The sequence below is a fragment of the Bombina bombina genome, chromosome 5, assembly GCF_027579735.1.
Source record: "Bombina bombina isolate aBomBom1 chromosome 5, aBomBom1.pri, whole genome shotgun sequence".
NCBI classification, from domain to species: Eukaryota; Metazoa; Chordata; class Amphibia; order Anura; family Bombinatoridae; genus Bombina; species Bombina bombina.
Genome location: NC_069503.1, coordinates 689,541,698 through 689,569,220, shown reverse-complemented (window position 1 = coordinate 689,569,220; position 27,523 = coordinate 689,541,698). Strand labels below are relative to the sequence as shown.

The 27,523-nt window shown below is 42.0% G+C and overlaps 1 protein-coding gene across 3 annotated transcripts in view; it reads right to left on the bottom strand.

Moving 5' to 3' along the window:
- RIPK1 (receptor interacting serine/threonine kinase 1) overlaps positions 1–27,523 on the bottom strand; it is a 296,218-nt gene that overhangs the window by 197,388 nt on the left and 71,307 nt on the right. For all 3 annotated transcript variants that reach the window (XM_053714666.1, XM_053714668.1, XM_053714667.1), the window contains exon 5: positions 6,437–6,677. In XM_053714666.1, coding sequence (XP_053570641.1) covers positions 6,437–6,677 — 241 coding nt within the window. The remainder of the gene's footprint in view (positions 1–6,436; positions 6,678–27,523) is intronic.

The following is a 27,523-nucleotide window of genomic DNA, read 5'->3' as shown; positions in this document are numbered from 1 at the left end:
ACCAAATTTTCACCACAGTGTCTTAAAGCCTTAAAAGTATTGCACACCAAATTTGGAAGCTTTAACCCTTAAAATAACGGAACCGGAGCCGTTTTGAACTTTAACCCCTTTACAGTCCCTGGTATCTGCTTTGCTGAGACCCAACCAAGCCCCAAGGGGAATACGATACCAAATGACGCCTTCAGAAAGTCTTTTCTAAGTATCAGAGCTCCTCTCACATGCGACTGCATGCCATGCCTCTCAAAAACAAGTGCGCAACACCGGCGCGAAAATGAGGCTCTGCCTATGCTTTGGGAAAGCCCCTAAAGAATAAGGTGTCTAAAACAGTGCCTGCCGATATGATTATATCAAAATACCCAGATAAAATGATTCCTCAAGGCTAAATATGTGTTAATAATGAATCGATTTAGCCCAGAAAAAGTCTACAGTCTTAATAAGCCCTTTTTGAAGCCCTTATTTACGATCGTAATAAACATGGCTTACCGGATCCCATAGGGAAAATGACAGCTTCCAGCATTACATCGTCTTGTTAGAATGTGTCATACCTCAAGCAGCAAGAGACTGCTCACTGTTCCCCCAACTGAAGTTAATTGCTCTCAACAGTCCTGTGTGGAACAGCCATGGATTTTAGTGACGGTTGCTAAAATCATTTTCCTCATACAAACAGAAATCTTCATCTCTTTTCTGTTTCTGAGTAAATAGTACATACCAGCACTATTTCAAAATAACAAACTCTTGATTGAATAATAAAAACTACAGTTAAACACTAAAAAACTCTAAGCCATCTCCGTGGAGATGTTGCCTGTACAACGGCAAAGAGAATGACTGGGGTAGGCGGAGCCTAGGAGGGATCATGTGACCAGCTTTGCTGGGCTCTTTGCCATTTCCTGTTGGGGAAGAGAATATCCCACAAGTAAGGATGACGCCGTGGACCGGACACACCTATGTTGGAGAAACGTAATTTTTTTTGAGTGCGGGACTGACGTTGTGTTACAGGCTAAAATGCTTGCGGTATAGCTATACTGACAAGACTTGTAATGGTTGCGTTCCGGTTTTTATGCTGAAATTGCCATTTTTTAAGCATTAAAACCAGAACGCAAAACTCATAATCTAGGTGATTATGATTAAGTGCACCTATAGAGGATATAATTACAGGATGAAGCCATACTCACATAATACAGAGCTTATAACTAAGCTCTGAGTTTAAAAGTCCTTGAGACTCCCAAAGTGGAGACAAAGAAGTGGAACCTTGGCATACATACACTGACCGTTATAAAGAACAATGTCCTTAGACTGCAGTACAACAGTTCAGAAGGTAAGTCCCTGCTCTCTCCGTGACATCACTGTCCTTCGCATCCCACATAAGTTTTGCCAATAGGCGCTTGGCTTTGTGAAGGATCTTTGGTTAATCCCTTTGTATGCAATTTAAGCACATTGTTCTTTGTAACTGTTTGTGTATGCAGAGGTTTTTACTTTAGTTAATCCCTTTGTATACCTTGGTGTTTGTACACATACCTGCAATAAAAGTTTTCACAAGACACCAAGGTTCAACTTCTTTGTCCCACTTTGGGATTCTCATGGGTTTTAAACTCAGAGCTTGGTTATAAGCTCTGTATTATGTGATAATGGCTCCACCCTTTTTGGAAGTTCTGTTACAGGACTTTAATATTGCCGTCTCTTAGTCTCTTGGAGGTTACTGGAATTCTCCAATCAATTTTTCAGTGATTTGGGACTGTTTCACATATATTCTGACACATATTTTGTATATACTTTATAGGTGCCCTTTATCACTGTCAGGGTTTATTCCCTGCTTTGTTTGCCATGTGCAGCTGGCAGCCATTTTACTCACCTCTCTTGCTGACTCTGGTGCATAGTGTGTAATGCTGCTCATTTCCTGCACGCACTTTTATGGCCACTTATTATTTAAAGGGCCTCTGTTCAGTATGCTTTGCCCTTGCGTTGTCTCAGACCTGTTTGTGAGAGTTCCTGTGTATTACCTGGCTGTCTGACGTCCCTCCTGGTTCCTGATTCCTGGCTTGTTCCTGACTCTACTGTTCTCCTTGTTCCCGATTCCGGCTTGTCTGACTACTCACTTTGGTTCCAGATTCGGCTCGTCTGACTACCAGCTCTGGTTTTGACTCCTGGCTTGTTACTTGACTTGTGGACTTTTTATTATTTTTTGCTATTATTAAAGGTGTGATTATTTTTGCACTTCTCGTCTCAGTCTGATTCCTGGCACCCTGACATTATGCAAGGGCCATGAATCCTGATGCTGCTAATAATCAACCTTTGCCTACCATCATTTCTAGGATGGATGAACAGGATCACTGCTTGGATCAATTTGCACTAGCCCTGCAAACCCTGCTGACTCGCACTGCACATTTCGACCAAAGTGTCCCGCAAGTTATGGCTGCTTCTGTTTCCGCTGCTGCACCTAGTCCTACCAGGAGCATGTCCGGTTTTGCACCTCTACCTCTGCGATATGGAGGTTATCCTATTCAGTGCAGAGGGTTTTTGAACCAGGTGGGCATTTACTTTGAGATGTTACCTCAGGCGTTTCCCTCTGACAGAGCTAAGGTGGGATTTCTCATCTCGTTACTCTCTGACACAGCTCTTGCCTGGGCTAATCCCTTGTGGGAGACTAATAAACCTGTGATTTCAAATTACCCAGAATTTGTGGCCTCCTTTCGAAGGGTATTTGATGTTCTGGCTCGCTCCTCCTCTGCTGCTAAACGACTCATGTCCATTCAGCAAGGTACAAGATCTGTTGCTCTGTATGCCATTGAGTTCCGTACGCTTGCCGCAGAGGTAGGTTGGAACAATGAAGCCCTTGTTGCCGCCTTCTTTCATGGGCTCCCTGATGCGATTAAAGACGAAGTTGCTGCCAGAGATTTACCAGAGGATCTTGAGGCATTGGTGTCTTTTTTTATCCTAATTGAATTTGACATCAGGCTCAGAGAGAGGCCCTCTTTCAAGGAGCACTTGCGGAAGCCTCCTGTTCCGTTGTCTCCTATGTGTTCGTTCCCACCCATGCCTCCCTCTCCTCCCATGCCTCCTGGTCCCGAGTCACCAGGTAGTGCTGAGCCGATGCAGTTAGGATTCACGTGTCTCTATGCGGCGGAGAGGGCCATTAGGAGGAGGGAGGGGCTCTGCCTCTATTGTGGGTTACAGGGACACCTTTTGAAGTCTTGTCCTACACGGCCGGAAAAATGCTCACACCTAAGGTCCTGTCGGGGGCAGACCTTGGTTGATTTATCCTCGTCCTCTGAACCATTAAAGGAGAAACCTTTGGTCACGGTTGTCCTTTCCTGGGTGGACTCCTCCATAGTCACCCAGGCTCTTGTTGACTCCGGTGCTGCGGGTTATTTCATTGACAGTGCTTTTGTATCTATGTGAAGCAAAACGTTTGTGGTCTCTTACCTGCGGGCTATTTCATTGACAGTGCTTTTGTATCTATGTGAAGCAAAACATTTGTGGTCTCTTACCTGCCTGGTAGTAAGAATGTTAGGGCTGATGCCCTCTCTTGACAATTTTCGCCTCTGTCCAAGGAGGAGTCTGTACCTACTCCAGTAATACCTCCTGACCATATTTTGGCTACCATACATACTAATTTGACTTCTCCCTTGGGGGAGGAGATCCTGGCTGCACAAACCAATGCACCTCCTGAGAAACCTAGTGGTAAGTGTTTTGTTCCTAAGAATCTTCGTAGGCGTCTGCCCGCGCCTTCCTACCAGGTTGGTGAGAGGGTTTGGCTGTCCTCCCGCAACTTGAACCTTCATGTGCCTTCCAATAAACTGGATCCCTGTTATGTTGGTCCTTTTCGAATACTCCGACGGGTCAATCCTGTGACCTACGCTCTTGACCTTCCTCCTGCAATGCGCATCTCCAATGTTGTTCATGTCTTCCTCTTGAAACCATTGGTTTGTAATCGGTTTACCATTGTGTTGCCTCGTCCCGGTCCTATCTTTGTTCACAACCATGAAGAATATTAGGTCAGAAGCATTATTGACTCTCGTATGTCCAGGGGCCGCGTACAGTATTTGGTTCACTGGAGGGGCTACGGTCCGGAGGAGCGTTCATGGGTTCCCTCCTCTGATGTTCATGCTCCCGCCCTCCTCCGTGCCTTCCATGGCAGTTTCCCCAATAAGCCTTTTGTCCTCCCGCGGGGGAGGGGTTGTTGAGGGGTGGGTACTGTCAGAGTTTTTTACCTGCTTTGTTTGCCATTTGCAGCTGGCAGTCATTTTACTCACCTCTCTTGCTGACTCTGGTGTAAAGTGTGTGATGCTGCTCATTTCCTGCATGGCCTTTTATGACCAGACTGGTGTACATCATCCATGTGAGACAGGTTGCAGTCTCAGAATTGTGATGTCATCACTTATTATTTAAAGGGCCTCTGTTCAGTATGCTTTGCCCTTGCGTTGTCTCAGACCTGTTTGTGAGTTCCAGTGTATTACCTGGCTTTCTGACGTCCCTCCTGGTTCCTGATCCCTGGCTTGTTCCTGACTCTGCTGTTCTACTTGTTCCTGATTCCGGCTCGTCTGACTACTCGCTTTGGCTCCGGATTCGGCTCGTCTGACTACTCGCTTGGCTCCTGACTTGTTATTTGACTTATGGACTTTTTATTATTTTTTGCTATTAATAAAGGTGTGATTATTTTTGCACTTCTCGTCTCAGTCTGATTCCTGGCACCCTGACAATCACATTTATTGTTTGTATTTATATTTGTATTTATATTGTGATTTATTTTTCTTCTTTGTTCATATAATAATTTATGCTTATCTAATTTTTTTCTTACTTTCATGATGGTGAGAGTCCACAAATCAACACATGTGGGATATATTTCCTGTCTACCAGAAGGAGACAAAACAACCCTACATTTCAGACCTTTGTTCCATTTGTTCCACCCCATCTCCCAGCACTTCCCTATAATTCTCAATTATACATAATTGCAAAGTAGAGAAAGAAAGCAAGAAGACATGATCTGCTGCCAGCTGAAGGTAACAATAAAAAGGCAGGGATTTTTAGCAAAGGCTTCCAAAGAGGAATATTATAAATTCCCATCACCATGGATCAGGATTTTTTTCCATAAGAGTTAAGTTAAAGAATCAGTCAAAAATGATTTTCCGTCAGCAAACTAAGGTCTGTGAGTCAGTTTCTGTGCAGCGTTTCATGAGACTATTGCCAAGAGCTCTTGAAAGAAAAAAAAAAAATCTCATCACATTCCTTCACATTCAAGGAACAACAGACTAAACGTTTTACCTTGAGCAAATCCCATATTCACTTCATACTTGTATACACAAGACAGTACAATACAATACACACAAATAAACATAAATCAGTGAGTACTCAGCTCCAGTGACATCCATGATTATCTATATATATATAATATGATGCAAGACTCAAACTTGCAGAGGAACTATTACAGTGCCAGACTCAGACTGGCAGAGGGACTATTAACCCTTTAAATACCATACAAGACTTAAACTTGCAAATTAACTATTACAGTGCCAGACTCAAACTGGCAGAGGGACTATTAACCCTTTAAATACAGTGCAGGACTCAAACTTGCCTGTGGTAAGTGCAAGACTCAAACTTGCCTGTGGTCAGTGCAAGACTCAAACTTGCCTGTGGTCAGTGCAAGACTCAAACTTGCCTGTGGTCAGTGCAAGACTCAAACTTGCTCTATAAATTGTGCTAGGACTCAAACCCAAACCTGTCCAGGGGAGTTTAACCCCTTATTATTTCCCTGTAACGCAGGCCAGACCTTGGGTCCAAATTCACAGAGGGAAGCAAGAGATTTAAACACTTCTTCTTACTTACCCAGTGTGAATTCCATCTTCTGACACCAGAACTGTTAGGTCTGAGATCGCTGGGGGGGTATCACTTCATACTCTTCATAATAATAATCAGTATGTTACACTTATCACTGGAATTGAGTATTTCACATTCAAGGCCTTGGAGAGCAAGAATCAGACATGCACACACAATGGAATCTAAGTCTGCTCTAATTTATTATTAGCAGGGCTGGATTATATATTACAAATCACATACATTAAACGACACAGAGGTTCTTCATACACGCCCCCTATTACAAGTTAGGTAATACAACTTAACAGACATAAAGTCCTTTGTATAAGACTGGAGACATTCATCCTTGAACAACGAGATAACATAGAAATGTAAAAATGCTCTTAGCTGCATGGTTATGTTAGTAACAAGATAAGGATTTTACTCCCCGAAGAACAAATGTCATAACAAAATACAGAAAAAAACTGACAGTTCAATATCAGTACAACAGTTCATAATTAGTTCATCATGGCTTCTGAGATACAAAATGGCAACACTATGGTTAAATATTCTAACACCACCTAAGAATACATTTAATGACATTAAAAAATGCAATTTAAAAATAAATATAAAGAAGCTGCTGTCTTACTTTCATAAGGCTCCTTGCCAGTTAATATAGCCCAGATCACAATTCCAAAGCTGTACACATCAGACTTCTCTGTGGGCTTGGTACTTAAAGACTTCAGATGCTCTGGGGCCATATAGCTCAAGGTCCCAGCATTGTTCTTAGCCTGGTGGCCGTTTATGCTCTGACTTTTCTGTTTGCGATAGGTCTCCTCTTTAGTCAACTTGCTCCAGGTTTTGAAGGTAGCTACACCTAGGTCAGCAATCTACAAAAACATACCTATTATTTTTTAAATGGTAAAATATATTTGCTATATAGATTGTGGGACCCTAAAGATTCATTCTTCAAATATAAACTGATTAATGCTAGATTACTACAGTTCTGAAATTACCAAAGAGTAGTTACAATAAAAAATAGAGCTTCTGTAGATTTAGTTATTTACCTTACTGTAGTTTACCAAATACAATGAATACAGGAAACCTATGACAAGGGTTGAAAAATGTTCACAAATAACAGTAAAATAAAGTTTGTTAAAATTGAACATGGTTTTACAATTTATTCACTTACACTGACTTGTGATTCTCTCCAAATCTTTTTTTAAAAAGACAAAATAGCAAAGGTATAAAGATAACCACAAAAGTTTATTGTTAAGAGGACATGAAGCCTTAGACAAGAAGAAAAAGTAAAGAAACATATAAATAGTTTATTTAAAAAATAAAGCCCATGTACTAGGTCAAGGCATTGTTTGGCTGTTTAGGGACCCAAGTTTTGGGAGAGACCTTGACGTGGTACCTGATCTTGTCCCATTTGGCCAGATACGTTAACTAACTCTTCCAGTTTTGCTTTTAATCTTAGCTGAGAGCTTACAGGTGAGTGCTAGACTTCCTCTGTGTGCTGTATTTGTTTTTTAATTTTCCCCATGGGCCTTGCCCCAGACTTGTCTGGGGTTAACTGACTGGGACTCTGGGGACAGTGCAGCTGCATGAGGGTACTATTGAGCACCTGGGGCTGTGCATGTTGCTGGGTCATAGGATGTGTACCCAGTCCAATATGAGAGTGAAGTCCCCTTCCGTGTTTTGTTATATGTCTAGGGTGATTACATAAGCCTGTGCACCCTTGACTTGTTCCTAGTTTGTTTTATTGAGAGCTTGCATTGAGAGCTTGCTGGTTTAGGGACCCAGGTTTTGTGAGAGACCTTGACGTGGTACCTGGGCTTGTCCCATTTGGCCAGATGCAGTAACTAACTAACTTTTGCTTTTAATCTTAGCTGAGAGCTTGCAAGTGAGTGACATACTTCCTCTGTGTGCTGTATTTGTTTTGTAATTTTCCCTGTGGACCTTGCACCCAGACTTGTCTGGGGTTAACTGCCTGGGACTCTGGGGACAGTGCAGCTGCCTGAGAGTGCTAATGAGCACCCAAGGCTGTGCATGTTGCAGGGTCATTGGATGTGTACCCAGTCCAGTCAGAGTGTGGTCCCCTTTCATGTTTTGTATGTACACACACACACATATATATATATATATATATATATATATATATATATATATATATATATATATATATACACACACACACACACATATATATATATATATATATATATATATATATATACATACACACACACAAGTTGAAGAACCGCACTCATTGGACTTTAAACCAACAATAATTTATTGTGACATGTGACAATAAATTATTGTTGGTTGAAAGTCCAGTGAGTGCGGTTCTTAAACTTGTATATTGACCTACTTTGTTCCTGACACCCTGGCATATTACATTTTTGGTGAGAGTGCAAATCCTCTATGAACTTATATATATATATGCTCATAGAGGATTTGTATATATAGCTGACTTTGTATTGTTTAAAAAGATAGATAATCCCTTTATTACCCATTCCCCAGAGTAAAATTTGGAATTTCAGCTGAGAAATGGAAATGGATGAGCTACAAGGGCATTCAAATAATTTCTCTTAATACTAGATCTATGCTGTATAATCTTATATCTGACTCTTTGGGAAGGGACATTTAATTAATGTAATGTAACATAAACTACATAGGAAGTATTACAAGTGTGGTGATCTTGAAGATTAAATTCATGACCCATTCTAGGATACAAAAATATTCCTCTTTAATAAGATGTGTGTTTTTGCTTCTGGTTAGTATAAAGGTGTAAGATTAATTTGTATCGCCTATGATATGATAAAGGTCTTAACAGCTTGAAACAGTCTTTGCAACTATGCTCTATTACTCCACGATATGAAATAAATAGAAGATTTTGGATATCAGCGTTGAATTTTCCTTGCATTTGGAGTTGAGCGACCCTTAAAGCCTGCGTGCTTCTTTATCAGAGGTGTGGGACTTTTTCTAGTTTTGTGAATCTTTGTCTATGGAGATTTCATAGCTATGTGCTGGATTGTATGCACCTGCTAGCAATGTGTGGCTGAAACACCTGACCTCCAGTAATTAGTAGTGGTGTCCATATAATTTAAGCCATAAAGTATATGTTAAGATAGCAGCAACAACAAATATACTGTACTTAAAAGGTGTTAAAGTTCCTCTAATATCTCTGTGTTTAGTTACACAAATAATCATAAAAGGGACAGTAAAGTAAAAATGAAACTTTCGCTAGTCAGATAGAATGTGCAACTTTACAATTTATTATTACATTTGTTTTGTTCTTTTTGTATCCTTTGTTGAAAAGCATAGGCACATAAGCTCAGCAGCAATGATGTGGCTGATTGGTAGCTACACACATTTCTCTCTTATGATTGGCTTACCAGATGTTTTCAGACAGCTCCCAGTAGTATATTGCTGATCCTTTAACAAAGGATTCCAAGAGAATGAAGAACATTTGATAATAAAAGTAATTTCGGAAATTGTTTCTAATTGAATGCTCTATCTGAATCTTGAAAGAAAATTTTGGGGGTTTGTGTCCCTTTAACTACAAAATTTAAAGGTAATTCCACCATCTGATAATCATAACAACAACCAAAGGGATTTTGTTAGTATTTGAGTTTCATTAAAATAAAGTAATTAAAGGGACAGTCTACTTCAGAATTTGTATTGTTTAAAAAGATAGATAATCCCTTTATTATCCCTTCCAGTTTTGCATAACCAACACGGTTATATTAATCTACTCTTTACCTATGTGATTACCTTGTATCTAAGCCTCTGCAGACTGTCCCCTTATTTAGTTCTTTTGACAGACTTGCATTTTTGGCCAATCAGTGACCTTCCATAAGTAATTCCACGGGCGTGAGCACAATGCTATGTTTGGCACACATGAACTAACACCCTCTAGCTGTGAAAAACTGACAAATGCATAGAGATAAGAGGCAGTCTTCAAGGGCTTAGAATTAGCATATGTGCCTACCTAGGTTTATCTTTCAACAAATAATACCAAAACAACAAAGCAAATTTGATGGTAAAAGCAAATTGGAAAGTTGTTTAAAATTACATGTCCTATCTGAATCATACAAACATGAAGTATGCTTACCAGATAGTTTCATTTCCTTCTGTTATAAGGAGAGTCCACAGGTTAATTCCTTACTGTTGGGAAATACTGAACCTGGCAACCAGGAGGAGGCAAAGACACCCCAGCCAAAAGCTTAAATACATCTCCCACGTCCCCCATCCCCAAGTCATTCTGCCGAGGGAACAAGGAAGAGGAATATCATGGTATAAAAAGGTGCCAGAAGAAAAAACAGAATTTATGCTTACCTGATAAATTACTTTCTCCAACGGTGTGTCCGGTCCACGGCGTCATCCTTACTTGTGGGATATTCTCTTCCCCAACAGGAAATGGCAAAGAGCCCAGCAAAGCTGGTCACATGATCCCTCCTAGGCTCCGCCTACCCCAGTCATTCGACCAACGTACAGGAGGAAATATGCATAGGAGAAACCATATGATACCGTGGTGACTGTAGTTAGAGAAAATAATTCATCAGACCTGATTAAAAAAACCAGGGCGGGCCGTGGACCGGACACACCGTTGGAGAAAGTAATTTATCAGGTAAGCATAAATTCTGTTTTCTCCAACATAGGTGTGTCCGGTCCACGGCGTCATCCTTACTTGTGGGAACCAATACCAAAGCTTTAGGACACGGATGAAGGGAGGGAGCAAATCAGGTCACCTAAATGGAAGGCACCACGGCTTGCAAAACCTTTCTCCCAAAAATAGCCTCTGAAGAAGCAAAAGTATCAAATTTGTAAAATTTGGCAAAAGTGTGCAGTGAAGACCAAGTCGCTGCCTTACATATCTGGTCAACAGAAGCCTCGTTCTTGAAGGCCCATGTGGAAGCCACAGCCCTAGTGGAATGAGCTGTGATTCTTTCAGGAAGCTGCCATCCGGCAGTCTCATAAGCCAATCGGATAATGCTTTTAAGCCAAAAAGAAAGAGAGGTAGAAGTTGCCTTTTGACCTCTCCTTTTACCAGAATAAACAACAAACAAAGAAGATGTTTGTCTGAAATCTTTAGTGGCCTCTAAATAGAATTTTAGAGCACGGACTACGTCCAAATTGTGTAACAAACGTTCCTTCTTTGAAACTGGATTCGGACACAAAGAAGGTACAACTATCTCCTGGTTAATATTCTTGTTGGAAACAACTTTCGGAAGAAAACCAGGCTTAGTACGCAAAACCACCTTATCTGCATGGAACACCAGATAGGGCGGAGAACACTGCAGAGCAGATAACTCAGAAACTCTTCTAGCAGAAGAAATTGCAACCAAAAACAAAACTTTCCAAGATAATAACTTAATATCTACGGAATGTAAGGGTTCAAACGGAACCCCTTGAAGAACTGAAAGAACTAGATTAAGACTCCAGGGAGGAGTCAAAGGTCTGTAAACAGGCTTGATTCTAACCAGAGCCTGAACAAACGCTTGAACGTCTGGCACAGCTGCCAGCCTTTTGTGAAGTAAAACAGATAACGCAGAGATCTGTCCCTTCAGAGAACTTGCAGATAATCCTTTCTCCAAACCTTCTTGTAGAAAGGATAGAATCTTAGGAATTTTTATCTTGTTCCATGGGAATCCTTTAGATTCACACCAACAGATATATTTTTTCCATATCTTATGGTAAATTTTTCTAGTTACAGGCTTTCTAGCCTGAATCAGAGTATCTATTACAGAATCTGAAAACCCACGCTTTGATAAAATCAAGCGTTCAATCTCCAAGCAGTCAGTTGGAGGGAAACCAGATTCGGATGTTCGAATGGACCTTGAACAAGAAGGTCCTGTCTCAAAGGTAGCTTCCATGGTGGAGCCGATGACATATTCACCAGGTCTGCATACCAAGTCCTGCGTGGCCACGCAGGAGCTATCAAGATCACCAAAGCCCTCTCCTGATTGATCCTGGCTACCAGCCTGGGAATGAGAGGAAACGGTGGGAATACATAAGCTAGGTTGAAGGTCCAAGGTGCTACTAGTGCATCTACTAGAGTCACCTTGGGATCCCTGGATCTGGACCCGTAACAAGGAACCTTGAAGTTCTGACGAGAGGCCATCAGATCCATGTCTGGAATGCCCCATAATCGAGTTATTTGGGCAAAGATTTCCGGATTGAGTTCCCACTCCCCCGGATGGAATGTCTGACGACTCAGAAAATCCGCTTCCCAATTTTCCATTCCTGGGATGTGGATTGCAGACAAGTGGCAGGAGTGATCCTCCGCCCATTGAATTATCTTGGTCACTTCCTCCATCGCCAGGGAACTCCTTGTTCCCCCCTGATGGTTGATATATGCAACTGTCGTCATGTTGTCTGATTGAAACCTTATGAATTTGGCCTTTGCTAGATGAGGCCAAGCTTTGAGAGCATTGAATATCGCTCTCAGTTCCAGAATGTTTATCGGGAGAAGAGATTCTTCCCGAGACCATAGACTCTGAGCTTTCAGGGGTTCCCAGACCGCGCCCCAGCCCACCAGACTGGCGTCGGTCATGACAATGATCCACTCTGGTCTGCGGAAGCTCATTCCCTGTGACAGGTTGTCCAGGATCAGCCACCAACGGAGTGAATCTCTGGTCCTTTGATCTACTTGAATCGTCGGAGACAAGTCTGTATAATCCCCATTCCACTGTCTGAGCATGTACAGTTGTAATGGTCTTAGATGAATTCGTGCAAAAGGAACTATGTCCATTGCTGCAACCATCAATCCTATTACTTCCATGCACTGCGCTATGGAAGGACGAAGAACAGAATGAAGTACTTGACAAGAGCTTAGAAGGTTTGATTTTCTGACCTCTGTCAGAAAAATCCTCATTTCTAAGGAGTCTATTATTGTTCCCAAGAAGGGAACTCTTGTTGACGGGGAAAGAGAACTTTTTTCTATGTTCACTTTCCATCCGTGAGATCTGAGAAAGGCTAGGACGATGTCCGTATGAGCCTTTGCTTTTGACAGAGACGACGCTTGAATCAGGATGTCGTCCAAGTACGGTACTACTGCAATGCCCCTTGGTCTTAGAACCGCTAGAAGGGACCCTAGTACCTTTGTGAAAATTCTCGGAGCAGTGGCTAATCCGAATGGAAGTGCCACAAACTGGTAATGCTTGTCCAGAAAAGCGAACCTTAGGAACTGATGATGTTCCTTGTGGATAGGAATATGTAGGTACGCATCCTTTAAATCCACCGTGGTCATAAATTGACCTTCCTGGATGGTAGGAAGGATCGTTCGAATGGTTTCCATTTTGAACGATGGAACCCTGAGAAATTTGTTTTGGATCTTGAGATCTAAAATTGGTCTGAATGTTCCCTCTTTTTTGGGAACTATGAACAGGTTGGAGTAAAACCCCATCCCTTGTTCTCCTATTGGAACTGGATGAATTACTCCCATCTTTAACAGGTCTTCTACACAATGTAAGAATGCCTGTCTTTTTATTTGGTTTGAAGATAATTGAGACCTGTGGAACCTTCCCCTTGGGGGTAGTTCCTTGAATTCCAGGAGATAACCTTGAGAAACTATTTCTAGTGCCCAAGGATCCTGAACATCTCTTGCCCAGGCCTGAGCAAAGAGAGAAAGTCTGCCCCCCACCAGATCCGGTCCCAGATCGGGGGCCATCCCTTCATGCTGTTTTGGTAGCAGTGGCAGGCTTCTTGGCCTGCTTACCCTTGTTCCAGCCTTGCATCGGTCTCCAGGCTGGTTTGGGTTGAGAAGTATTACCCTCTTGCTTAGAGGATGTAGAAGTAGAGGCTGGTCCGTTTCTGCGAAAGGGACGAAAATTAGGCTTATTTCTAGCCTTAAAAGACCTATCCTGAGGAAGGGCGTGGCCCTTTCCCCCGGTGATGTCTGAAATAATCTCTTTCAAATCAGGACCAAACAGTGTTTTACCCTTGAAAGGGATGTTAAGCAATTTTGTCTTGGAAGACACATCCGCTGACCAAGACTTTAGCCAAAGCGCTCTGCGCGCCACGATAGCAAACCCTGAATTTTTCGCCGCTAATCTAGCTAATTGCAAAGCGGCATCTAGAATAAAAGAGTTAGCCAATTTAAGTGCTTGAACTCTGTCCATAACCTCCTCATACGAAGATTCTTTATTGAGCGACTTTTCTAGTTCTTCGAACCAGAAACACGCTGCCGTAGTGACAGGAACAATGCATGAAATTGGTTGTAGAAGGTAACCTTGCTGAACAAACATCTTTTTAAGCAAACCCTCTAATTTTTTATCCATAGGATCTTTGAAAGCACAACTATCTTCTATGGGAATAGTAGTGCGTTTGTTTAGAGTAGAGACCGCCCCCTCGACCTTAGGGACTGTCTGCCATAAGTCCTTTCTGGGGTCGACTATAGGAAATAATTTCTTAAATATAGGGGGAGGAACAAAAGGTATGCCGGGCCTTTCCCATTCCTTATTTACTATGTCCGCCACCCGCTTGGGTATAGGAAAAGCATCGGGGGGCACCGGAACCTCTAGGAACTTGTCCATCTTACATAATTTCTCTGGAATGACCAAATTGTCACAATCATCCAGAGTAGATAATACCTCCTTAAGCAGTGCGCGGAGATGTTCTAATTTAAATTTAAATGTTACAACATCAGGTTCAGCTTGTTGAGAAATTTTTCCTGAATCTGAAATTTCTCCCTCAGACAAAACCTCCCTCCTGGCCCCTTCTGATTGGTGTGAGGGTATGTCAGAAACGTTATCATCAGCGTCCTCTTGCTCTTCAGTGTTTAAAACAGAGCAATCGCGCTTTCTCTGATAAGTAGGCATTTTAGATAAAATATTTGCAATAGAATTATCCATAACAGCCGTTAATTGTTGCATGGTAATAAGTATTGGCGCACTAGATGTACTAGGGGCCTCTTGTGTGGGCAAAACTGGTGTAGACACAGAAGGGGATGATGCAGTACCATGCTTACTCTCCTCATCTGAAGAATCATCTTGGGCAATATTATTATCTGTGGCATCATTGTCCCTACTTTGTTTGGACACTATGTCACAATTATCACATATATTTAAATGGGGAGACACATTGGCTTTCATACATATAGAACATCGCTTATCTGATGGTTCAGACATGTTAAACAGGCTTAAACTTGTCAACAAAGCACAAAAAACGTTTTAAAATAAAACCTTTACTGTCACTTTAAATTTTAAACAGAACACACTTTATTACTGAATATGCGAAAAAGCATGAAGCAATTGTTCAAAATTCACCAAAATTTCACCACAGTGACTTAAAGCCTTAAAAGTATTGCACACCAAATTTGAAAGCTTTAACCCTTAAAATAACGGAACCGGAGCCGTTTTTACATTTAACCCCTATACAGTCCCAGGTATCTGCTTTGCTGAGACCCAACCAAGCCCAGAGGGGAATACGATACCAAATGACGCCTTCTATAAGCTTTTTCAGTGGTTCTTAGCTCCTCACACATGCATCTGCATGCCTTGCTTTCCAAAAACAACTGCGCATTAGTGGCGCAAAAATGAGGCTCTGCCTATGACTAGAGAAGGCCCCCATCTGAAAAAACATAATTTATGCTTACCTGATAAATTCCTTTCTTCTGTTGTGTGATCAGTCCACGGGTCATCATTACTTCTGGGATATTATCTGCTCCCCTACAGGAAGTGCAAGAGGATTCACCCAGCAGAGTTGCTATATAGCTCCTCCCCTCTACGTCACCTCCAGTCATTCGACCAAAGACCAACGAGAAAGGAGAAGCCAAGGGTGTAGTGGTGACTGAATTATAATTTAAAAAATATGTACCTGCCTTAAAAAACAGGGCGGGCCGTGGACTGATCACACAACAGAAGAAAGGAATTTATCAGGTAAGCATAAATTATGTTTTCTTCTGTTATGTGTGATCAGTCCACGGGTCATCATTACTTCTGGGATACCAATACCAAAGCAAAAGTACACGGATGACGGGAGGGATAGGCAGGCTCATTAAACAGAAGGAACCACTGCCTGAAGAACCTTTCTCCCAAAAATAGCCTCCGAAGAAGCAAAAGTGTCAAATTTGTAAAATTTGGAAAAAGTATGAAGCGAAGACCAAGTTGCAGCCTTGCAAATCTGTTCAACAGAGGCCTCATTCTTAAAGGCCCAAGTGGAAGCCACAGCTCTAGTGGAGTGAGCTGTAATTCTTTCAGGAGGCTGCTGTCCAGCAGTCTCATAGGCTAAACGTATTATGCTACGAAGCCAAAAAGAGAGAGAGGTAGCAGAAGCTTTTTGACCTCTCCTCTGTCCAGAATAAACGACAAACAGGGAAGAAGTTTGGCGAAAATCTTTAGTTGCCTGCAAGTAGAACTTGAGGGCACGAACTACATCCAGATTGTGTAGAAGACGTTCCTTCTTTGAAGAAGGATTTGGACACAAGGAGGGAACAACAATCTCTTGATTGATATTCTTGTTAGAGACAACCTTAGGTAAGAACCCAGGTTTAGTACGCAGAACTACCTTGTCTGAGTGAAAGATCAGATAAGGAGAATCACAATGAAGGGCTGATAACTCAGAGACTCTTCGAGCCGAGGAAATAGCCATTAAAAATAGAACTTTCCAAGATAACAATCTTATATCAATGGAATGAAGGGGTTCAAACGGAACACCCTGTAAAACGTTAAGAACTAAGTTTAAACTCCATGGCGGAGCAACAGTTTTAAACACAGGCTTGATCCTAGCTAAAGCCTGACAAAAGGCCTGGATGTCTGAATTTTCTGACAGACGCCTGTGTAACAAGATGGACAGAGCTGAGATCTGTCCCTTTAATGAGCTAGCCGATAAACCCTTTTCTAAACCTTCTTGTAGAAAAGACAATATCCTAGGAATCCTAACCTTACTCCAGGAGTAATCTTTGGATTCACACCAGTATAGGTATTTACGCCATATTTTATGGTAAATCTTTCTGGTAACAGGCTTCCTAGCCTGTATCAGGGTATCAATAACCGACTCAGAAAACCCACGTTTTGATAAAATCAAGCGTTCAATTTCCAAGCAGTCAGCTTCAGAGAAGTTAGACTTTGATGTTTGAATGGACCCTGAATCAGAAGGTCCTGTCTTAGAGGTAGAGACCACGGCGGACAGGATGACATGTCCACTAGATCTGCATACCAAGTCCTGCGCGGCCATGCAGGCGCTATTAGAATCACTGATGCTCTCTCCTGTTTGATTTTGGCAATCAATCGAGGAAGCAGCGGGAAGGGTGGAAACACATAAGCCATCCTGAAGTTCCAAGGTGCTGTCAAAGCATCTATCAGAACCGCTCCCGGATCCCTGGATCTGGATCCGTAGCGAGGAAGTTTGGCGTTCTGGCGAGACGCCATGAGATCTATCTCTGGTTTGCCCCAACGTCGAAGTATTTGGGCAAAGACCTCCGGATGAAGTTCCCACTCCCCCGGATGAAGAGTCTGGCGACTCAAAAAATCCGCCTCCCAGTTCTCCACTCCCGGGATGTGGATTGCTGACAGGTGGCAAGAGTGATACTCTGCCCAACGAATTATCTTTGATACTTCTATCATTGCTAGGGAGCTTCTTGTCCCTCCCTGATGGTTGATGTAAGCTACAGTCGTGATGTTGTCCGACTGAAACCTGATGAACCCCCGAGTCTTTAACTGGGGCCAAGCTAGAAGGGCATTGAGAACTGCTCTCAATTCCAGAATGTTTATTGGCAGGAGACTTTCCTCCTGACTCCATTGTCCCTGAGCCTTCAGAGAATTCCAGACAGCGCCCCAACCTAGAAGGCTGGCGTCTGTTGTTACAATTGTCCAGTCCGGCCTGCTGAAAGGCATCCCCCTGGACAGATGTGGCCGAGAAAGCCACCATAGAAGAGAGTTTCTGGTCTCTTGATCCAGATTCAGAGTAGGGGACAAATCTGAGTAATCCCCATTCCACTGACTCAGCATGCACAATTGCAGCGGTCTGAGATGTAGGCGTGCAAAGGGAACTATGTCCATTGCTGCTACCATTAAGCCGATCACCTCCATGCATTGAGCTACTGACGGGAGTTGAATGGAATGAAGGACACGGCATGCATTTAGAAGCTTTGTTAATCTGTCCTCTGTCAGATAAATCTTCATTTCTACGGAATCTATAAGAGTCCCCAAAAATGGAACCCTTGTGAGAGGCAAGAGAGAACTCTTCTTTTCGTTCACTTTCCATCCATGCGACCTTAGAAATGCCAGAACTAACTCTGTATGAGACTTGGCAGTTTGAAAGCTTGAAGCTTGTATCAGAATGTCGTCTAGGTACGGAGCCACCGAAATTCCTCGCGGTCTCAGAACCGCCAGAAGGGCACCCAGAACCTTTGTGAAGATTCTTGGAGCCGTAGCCAATCCGAATGGAAGAGCTACAAACTGGTAATGCCTGTCTAAGAAGGCAAACCTTAGATACCGGTAATGATCTTTGTGAATCGGTATGTGAAGGTAAGCATCCTTTAAATCCACTGTGGTCATGTACTGACCCTTTTGGATCATGGGCAAGATTGTCCGAATAGTTTCCATTTTGAACGATGGAACTCTTAGGAATTTGTTTAGGATCTTTAAATCCAAGATTGGCCTGAAAGTTCCCTCTTTTTTGGGAACCACAAACAGGTTTGAGTAAAACCCTTGTCCTTGTTCCGACCGCGGAACCGGATGGATCACTCCCATTAATAATAGATCTTGTACACAGCGTAGAAACGCGTCTTTCTTTATTTGGTTTGTTGACAACCTTGACAGATGAAATCTCCCTCGTGGGGGAGATAATTTGAAGTCTAGAAGGTATCCCTGAGATATGATCTCTAGCGCCCAGGGATCCTGGACATCTCTTGCCCAAGCCTGGGCGAAGAGAGAGAGTCTGCCCCCCACTAGATCCGGTCCCGGATCGGGGGCCCTCGGTTCATGCTGTCTTAGGGGCAGCAGCAGGTTTTCTGGCCTGCTTGCCCTTATTCCAGGACTGGTTAGGTTTCCAGCCTTGTCTGTAACGAGCAACAGCTCCATCCTGTTTTGGTGCAGTGGAAGTTGATGCTGCACCTGCTTTGAAATTCCGAAAGGGACGAAAATTAGACTGTCTAGCCTTAGCTTTGGCCTTGTCTTGAGGTAGAGCGTGGCCCTTACCTCCTGTAATGTCAGCGATAATTTCTTTCAAACCGGGCCCAAATAAAGTTTGCCCCTTGAAAGGTATATTAAGTAATTTGGACTTAGAAGTTACATCAGCCGACCAGGATTTTAGCCACAGCGCCCTACGTGCCTGAATGGCGAATCCTGAATTCTTAGCCGTAAGTTTGGTTAAATGTACTACGGCCTCCGAAACGAATGAATTAGCTAGTTTAAGGACTCTAAGCCTGTCCGTAATGTCGTCCAGCGTAGCGGAACTAAGGTTCTCTTCCAGAGACTCAATCCAAAATGCTGCCGCAGCCGTAATCGGCGCGATGCATGCAAGGGGTTGCAATATCAAACCTTGTTGAACAAACATTTTCTTAAGGTAACCCTCTAATTTTTTATCCATAGGATCTGAAAAAGCACAGCTATCCTCCACCGGGATAGTGGTGCGCTTAGCTAAAGTAGAAACTGCTCCCTCCACCTTAGGGACCGTTTGCCATAAGTCCCGTGTGGTGGCGTCTATTGGAAACATCTTTCTAAATATTGGAGGGGGTGAGAACGGCACACCGGGTCTATCCCACTCCTTAGTAACAATTTCAGTTAATCTCTTAGGTATAGGAAAAACGTCAGTACTCGCCGGTACCGCAAAGTATTTATCCAACCTACACATTTTCTCTGGTATTGCAACAGTGTTACAATCGTTAAGAGCCGCTAAGACCTCCCCTAGTAATACACGGAGGTTTTCCAATTTAAATTTAAAATTTGAAATATCTGAATCCAATCTGCTTGGATCAGAACCGTCACCTACAGAATGAAGCTCTCCGTCCTCATGCTCTGCAAGCTGTGACGCAGTATCAGACATGGCCCTAGAATTATCAGCGCACTCTGTTCTCACCCCAGAGTGATCACGCTTGCCTCTTAGTTCTGGTAACTTAGCCAAAACTTCAGTCATAACAGTAGCCATATCTTGTAATGTTATCTGTAATGGCTGCCCAGATGTACTAGGCGCCATAATATCACGCACCTCCCGGGCGGGAGACGCAGGTACTGACACGTGAGGCGAGTTAGACGGCATAACTCTCCCCTCGCTGTTTGGTGAAATTTGTTCAATTTGTACAGATTGGCTTTTATTTAAAGTAGCATCAATACAGTTAGTACATAAATTTCTATTGGGCTCCACCTTGGCATTGGAACAAATGACACAGGTATCTTCCTCTGAATCAGACATGTTTAACACACTAGCAATAAACATGCAACTTGGTTACAATCTTATTTAACAAAAACGTACTGTGCCTCAAAGAAGCACTAAACGATTAAATGACAGTTGAAATAATGAACTGAAAAACAGTTATAGCATCACTCTTTAAAAACAACATAACTTGTTAGCAAAGGTTTGTTCCCATTAGTAAAGCAATACTAATTAAATTTTAAACATAAAAATCACAGAGCAACGTTTTAAAACACAGTCACTATATAAATCTCACAGCTCTGCTGAGAGAATCTACTTCCCTTCAAAGAAGTTTGAAGACCCCTGAGTTCTGTTAGAGATGAACCGGATCATGCAGAAAATATAAGTGTAACTGACTGGAAATTTTTGATGCGTAGCAAAGAGCGCCAAAAACGGCCCCTCCCCCTCACACACAGCAGTGAGAGAGAAACGAAACTGTCATAATCAAAAAGCAAACTGCCAAGTGGAAAAATAATGCCCAAATATTTATTCACTCAGTACCTCAGAAATGCAAACGATTCTACATTCCAGCAAAAACGTTTAACATGAATTAAATACCTATTAAAAGGTGTAATGTATTTTAACAGAGTAATTCCGGTGAAATACCATCCCCAGAACACTGAAGTGTAGAGTATACATACATGTCATTATAACGGTATAGCAGGATTTTCTCATCAATTCCATTCAGAAAATAAAAACTGCTACATACCTCAATGCAGATTCAACTGCCCGCTGTCCCCTGATCTGAAGTTTTTACCTCCCTCAGATGGCCGAGAAACAGCAATATGATCTTAACTACTCCGGTTAAAATCATAAGAAAAACTCTGGTAGATTCTTCTTCAAACTCTGCCAGAGAAGTAATAACACGCTCCGGTGCTATTGTAAAATAACAAACTTTTGATTGAAGTTATAAAAACTAAGTATAATCACCATAGTCCTCTCACACCTCCTATCTAGTCTTTGGGTGCAAGAGAATGACTGGAGGTGACGTAGAGGGGAGGAGCTATATAGCAACTCTGCTGGGTGAATCCTCTTGCACTTCCTGTAGGGGAGCAGATAATATCCCAGAAGTAATGATGACCCGTGGACTGATCACACATAACAGAAGAAAGGTGTCCATACAGTGCCTGCCGTTTTTTAACAACAATCCCCAAGATTATAATAACTATAAAGAGTTATAATCTGCCAAATATGCTTAGCCAAGTAATCGTTTTAGCCCAGAAAAATGTCTACCAGTTTTTTAAGCCCTTATAAAGCCCTTTATTCTTTTACTTAATCTAAGAAAATGGCTTACCGGTCCCCATAGGGAAAATGACAGCCTTCCAGCATTACAAAGTCTTGTTAGAAATGTGGCCAGTCATACCTCAGGCAGAAAAGTCTGCCAACTGCTTCCCCCAACTGAAGTTACTTCATCTCAACAGTCCTGTGTGGAAACAGCAATCGATTTTAGTAACGTTTGCTAAAATCATCTTCCTCTTACAAACAGAAATCTTCTTCTCTTTTCTGTTTCAGAGTAAATAGTACATACCAGCACTATTTTAAAATAACAAACACTTGATTGAAGAATAAAAACTACATTTAAACACCAAAAAAACTCTTAGCCATCTCCGTGGAGATGTTGCCTGTGCAACGGCAAAGAGAATGACTGGGGTAGGCGGAGCCTAGGAGGGATCATGTGACCAGCTTTGCTGGGCTCTTTGCCATTTCCTGTTGGGGAAATGGCAAAGAATATCCCACAAGTAAGGATGACGCCGTGGACCGGACACACCTATGTTGGAGAAATATAATTTAGGGGGCCGCCCATCGGAGAACACAGACGGGGACCGTGGACTCTCCTTATACAGAAGGAAATTAAATTATCTGGTAAGCATAATTTATGTTTTCCTTCTTAATATAAGGAGAGTCCACGGCTTCATTGACGTGTAGCGAAGGGAAGTGCTGCTACAGAAGGCGTCCGCCGGGTAAGGGGAAAGGTGGTGGAGCGGACCCACTCAAAGAAGGGGTGTGTGGAGCCAGCCCAACAAGCGGAGGACAGCTGCAAAAAAGGGTTTATTCCAATAAAAAATATATTATGGACAAGAGCAAGATAAGACACAACAAGCCAAAAAGAGGGAGACAGAAGTCTTACATGTTTCGCGCACACTTGCGCTTAATCATAGATGCTGGGTACAAGTAAGATCAGCTGTAGTATTTAAAGGGACAGCACACCAATGGAAAAGCTCAGTCTGAAAACTGACATAATACACGTGTCACACAGAGATTTAATGAAATTTTAAATGTGTTTCCGCAGTGAATACTACAGATCAGAATAAAAACATAGTTGATATACTTGTGAAGTAAAGGCAAAATCTGGCAGTTAGTTTAAATAAGAGTACCTATATGACATGACATAAAAATGTAACAATATATATATGTGTAAACATACATGTCTAATATTGGTAACTGATATTAAATAAGCAAATAAATGATTATTTAAATCTTATAAAGATGAATACAACAACAGGATTATACAATTCAATGTCAGATATGAAAAGAGACAGCAACAACTATGCATTTAAAGAAACAAGGTGCTGTTCAAATCATTAAAGAGCCATTCAAATCATTAAATGTCATAGTATGAAAAAATTCTTATTAATATAAGTTAATGAAAGCATAAATGGTGAGGTGAAAAAAAATGATAACACAGAGTTCTTATACTGAATAAACAAAAGGTTAAACTTCATAATTAAACAGTGATTCATAAGATATCAATGATGTGAGTGACATGTTAGGATATTATCGTTGTGAAACTCTGATATAGGGTTTTCATAAGATAAGAGAAAACTATCATAGAGAAATGTAACAGAAAATATATGTTAAAGTTTATACTAATATGAACATATATGTATAACTATCCATATATTAAAAATACTATTTATTCTAATCCACAAAGTATCTAATGTCCCATTCTAAATTCATACCCAAGGGTGACCTAGTTTTCAACTTATAGATCCAGAACAATTCTTTTCTATCAAGGACCTTACATATGTCACCTCCTCTATAAGGGGTTCTGGCTAGGTCTATAACCTTAATTTTCAACCTGGGTACATTTGTGAAGTGGAAGAGATACATTTTTTGGCTACTGCTGAATCTCTATTGAAATTTTTAATATCTCTAAGGTGCTCTCTCACCCGATCTCTGAGAGTTCTAGTTGACTGACCCACATATTGGGCTCCACAAAGTTGGCAACCTAGTAGATATACTATATAATTCATAAGACATGTGGCATAAAAATCAATCTCAAAGGAATCGCCAGTTACTTTGCTGCAGAACCTTCTGGTAAAATCCATAGTCTCACAAGTGAGACAGTTGCAAAGATGTGCCCTAAAATTGCCTACACCTCTAAGCCAGTTGTCACTTGACTGAGTATTAGATTTAACCAAACTAGGCAAAAGCTTAGAGGCTAATCTAGGTGGCTTCTTTGCAACAAATCTGCATTCTTTTATATATGGCTGTAAGATCTCGTCACCCTTCAATATATATAGATGTTTTCTGATAATTCCACATATTGAATTGTATTGGGGAGAGAACTGAGTTGAGAAAACAACACTTCGTATATCTATATAATTATTCTTACTTCTATTTATATTGATGTTCTCTTTGTTTGGTGGCATCCTATGGACTACTAAGCCACTAGTGTTAATGTTATCTACTTTTGGTGATTGACCCTTGGAGTGTGGTTTCCAATCTTTTATTTCTTCGAATATTTTTAGTAACTCTCTACCATTGTACCCTCTGGCTTTTAATCTGGTAATGAGATCATTACCACCTTGGATATAGTTATCCAGAGTACTGGCATTACGTCTGAGCCTAATAAATTGGCTTCTAGGATTTGATTTGACTAAATGTGGAGGATGGCATGAGGTGGCATGAAGAATGGTATTGCCAGCCGTTTCTTTTCTATATGTAGTGGACATAATCTTGTGGGTTATGATGTCACCATACAAGTGGAGATCTAAAAAATTTACATGATCATAATGTAACTCTCCTGTGAATTTTAGATTCACATCATTAGTGTTCAGGACTGTCAAAAAGTAATTGAAGGGAAAGTCCTCTTTTACAATAAAAATGAGATCATCTATATACCTCATGTACAGAAGGATGCCGGACCTGAAGGGTTCCTTTATATCATAAATATGTTGGAGCTCCCACCTACCCACAAATAAATTTGCATATGAGGGGGCAAATTTTGCCCCCATAGCTATTCCTTGACATTGCAAATAATACACAGAATCAAAAACAAAATAGTTGTGAGTAAGTAGGAACTCCACGATTTCAACAATGTATTGTTTGACCTCAACCTGATAGGATGTGTTTTTTTCTCTAGGAAAAACTCCAAGGCCCGGCATCCATGTACATGAGGTATGGAAGAGTACAAAGATGTGGCATCAACAGTAACCCACTTATATCCTGCCTGACAAACAAAATTGTTCAAAATATCTAGTAAGTGACCCGAGTCCCTGGTATAACTGTAAAGATTAGTTACCAAAGGTTGTAATATACTGTCAATCCATTCAGACATAGGCTCCAAAAGGGAGCCTATGCCTGAAATGATTGGGCGGCCAGGTGGAGATAGAAGACTCTTATGTGTTTTTGGAAGGTAGTGGAAGATGGGTATTATTGGATGTGTCGGTAGGAGACGTTTAGATTGGTCTGCTGTGAAAATCCCCAAAGAGACAGCCTCCTCAAGAAGTTTAGAAAGTTGATTAGAAAAAATAAGTGTGGGATTAGACCCAAGTATCGTATAAGTATTTTTATCAGAAAGCTGTCTGTTTGCCTCGATCATATAATCTGACTTATTGAGAACAACAACATTGCCCCCTTTATCAGAGTTTCCTTACTATTGGGAAACTTATACTCAAGCTCTAGAGGACCTTGAATGATAAGGGGGGACAAAAAGAGAGGCCGACCCTAATCTAAAGGGGAACCACAGCCTGGAAAACCTTTCTCCCGAAGGCTGCTTCAGCAGAAGCAAAAACATCAAACTTGTAAAATTTAGAAAAAGTATGTAAGGAGGACCAGGTAGCCGCCTTACAAATCTGATCCATAGAGGCCTCGTTCTTAAAGGCCCAAGAAGAAGCCACTGCTCTAGTAGAATGAGCCGTAATTCTCTTAGGAGGCTTATGTCCCGCTGTCTCATAAACTAAGCGGATAACACTCCTTAACCAAAAAAGACAAGGAAGTCGCAGAGACCTTCTGTCCCTTACGCTTCCCAGAATAGGCAACAAACAAGGAAGGAGTTTGTCTAAAATCCTTAGTAGCCCGAAGAAAGAACTTCAAGCCTCGAACCACGTCCAAATTATGAAGCAAATGTTCCTTCAAAGAAGGACACAAGGAAAAAAAACACAATCTCTTGGTTGATGTTGCCGTCTGACACGACCTTAGGGAGAAACCCTATCTTAGTACATAGGACAGCCTTATCAGAATGGAACACCAGATAAGGAAGCTCACATTGCAAGGCGGCAATCTCAGATACTCTGGGCACAGAAGCAATAGCCAGTAGAAAAAGAATGTTCCAGGATAACAACTTAATGTCAATTACATACATAGGCTCAAACGGAGCCCGCTGCAAAACTTTAATAACAAGATTCAGACTCCAAGGAGGAGCCTTAGATATGAACACGGTTCTTATCCTAATCAGAGTCTTAACAAAAGACTGTACATCTGGAAGCTCCAAGAGCCTCTTGTGCAGTACCACAGACAGGGCTGAAATCTGTCCCCTCAGGGAACTGGCAGAAAGACCCTTCTCCAGTCCATCCTGGAGAAATGATAGGATCCAGGTAACCTTAACTTTATGCCAGGGGAATCCACGCTCTTCACACCAGAATAAATAGGTTCTCCACAACTTATGATAGATGAGACGAGTAACCGGCTTACGAGCTTGAATGAGAGTATCAATAACTCTCTCAGAAAAACCTCTCTTGGCTAGGACTAAGTGTTCAATCTCCACGCAGTCAGCCTCAGAGAATCTAGATTTTGATGAACAAAAGGACCTTGTTCCAGCAGGTCCCTGCGGCAAGGTAACTTCCATGGAGAAGAAGATGACATCCCCACCAGATGTCCGAACCCCGTCCTTCGGGGCCAAGAAGGAGCAATCAGTATCACCGATTCCTGCTTAGAGAGAGACAATTCCCTGGATGAAAGGATTGTATGCTGAGAAAAGCCGCTTCCCAGTTGTCCACACCCGGAATGTGGATCAATGACAGCGAACAGCTGTGGGCTTCTGCCCACTCCAGAATCCGAGATACTTCCCTCATTGCTAGGGAGCTTCTCGTTCCACCACGATGGTTGATGTAAGCCAGCAAGGATATATTGTCTGATTGGAATCTGATAAACCGGGACAAACCCAGAAGAGGCCAAGCCTTCAGAGCATTGAAGATTGCTCAAAGTTCTAGAATGTTGATCGGGAGGGAGCATTCCTCCTGAGACCACAGGCCCTGTGCCCTCCTGGCACCCCAAACAGCTCCCCATCCTGATAGACTTGCGTCCGTAGTCGCAATCTCCCAGGATGATCTTAGAAAGGATGTCCCTCGGGACAGATGATATGGACAGAGCCACCAAGAGAGCGATTCTCTCGACCAATTGTCCAGGGAAATCTGTTGAGACAGATCCAAATGATTGCTGTTCCACTGATTCAGCATGCACAGTTGTAACGGAACCTGGCAAAGGGAATTATGTCCATGCTGGACACCATGTGACCAATTACCTCAATACACTGAGCCACAGATGGCCTTAAGGAGGTCCGGCGGGCAAGATAAGCCGAAGCTAGCTTGTAACATCTCTGGTCTGTTAGAAATATCCTCATGGATATGGAGTCTATTATAGTACCCAGGAATTCTACCCTGGGGCTTGGAATAAGAGAACCATTTTTTTAAGTTTATCTTCCATCCATGAGATCTAAGAAGAGAGAGAAGAGATACCAAATGGTTCCCCTGCCAGACGAAAAGATGGTGCTTGTACCAGAATATCGTCCAAGTAGGGAGCTACTGCTATACCCCGGGTTCTGGCAACTGCCAGAAGAACCCCTAGAACCTTTGTAAAAATTCTTGGAGCAGTAGCTAGACCAAACGGAAGTGCAATAAACTGGAAGTGCTGGTCCAGGAACGCAAACCTTAGGAACTGGAAGTGATCCTTGTGGATTGGAACGTGAAGGTAAGCATCCTTCAGATCTATAGTGGTCATGAACTGTCCTTCCTGAACTAGAAGAAGGATGGACCATATTGTCTCCATCTTAAACGAGGGGACATTTAGAAACTTGTTTAAGCATTTCAGGTCCCTTGCACCCTTGCCCCCAGTAACCGTGGAGATAATGGAGTCCCAGTCTGGACCAAATAAA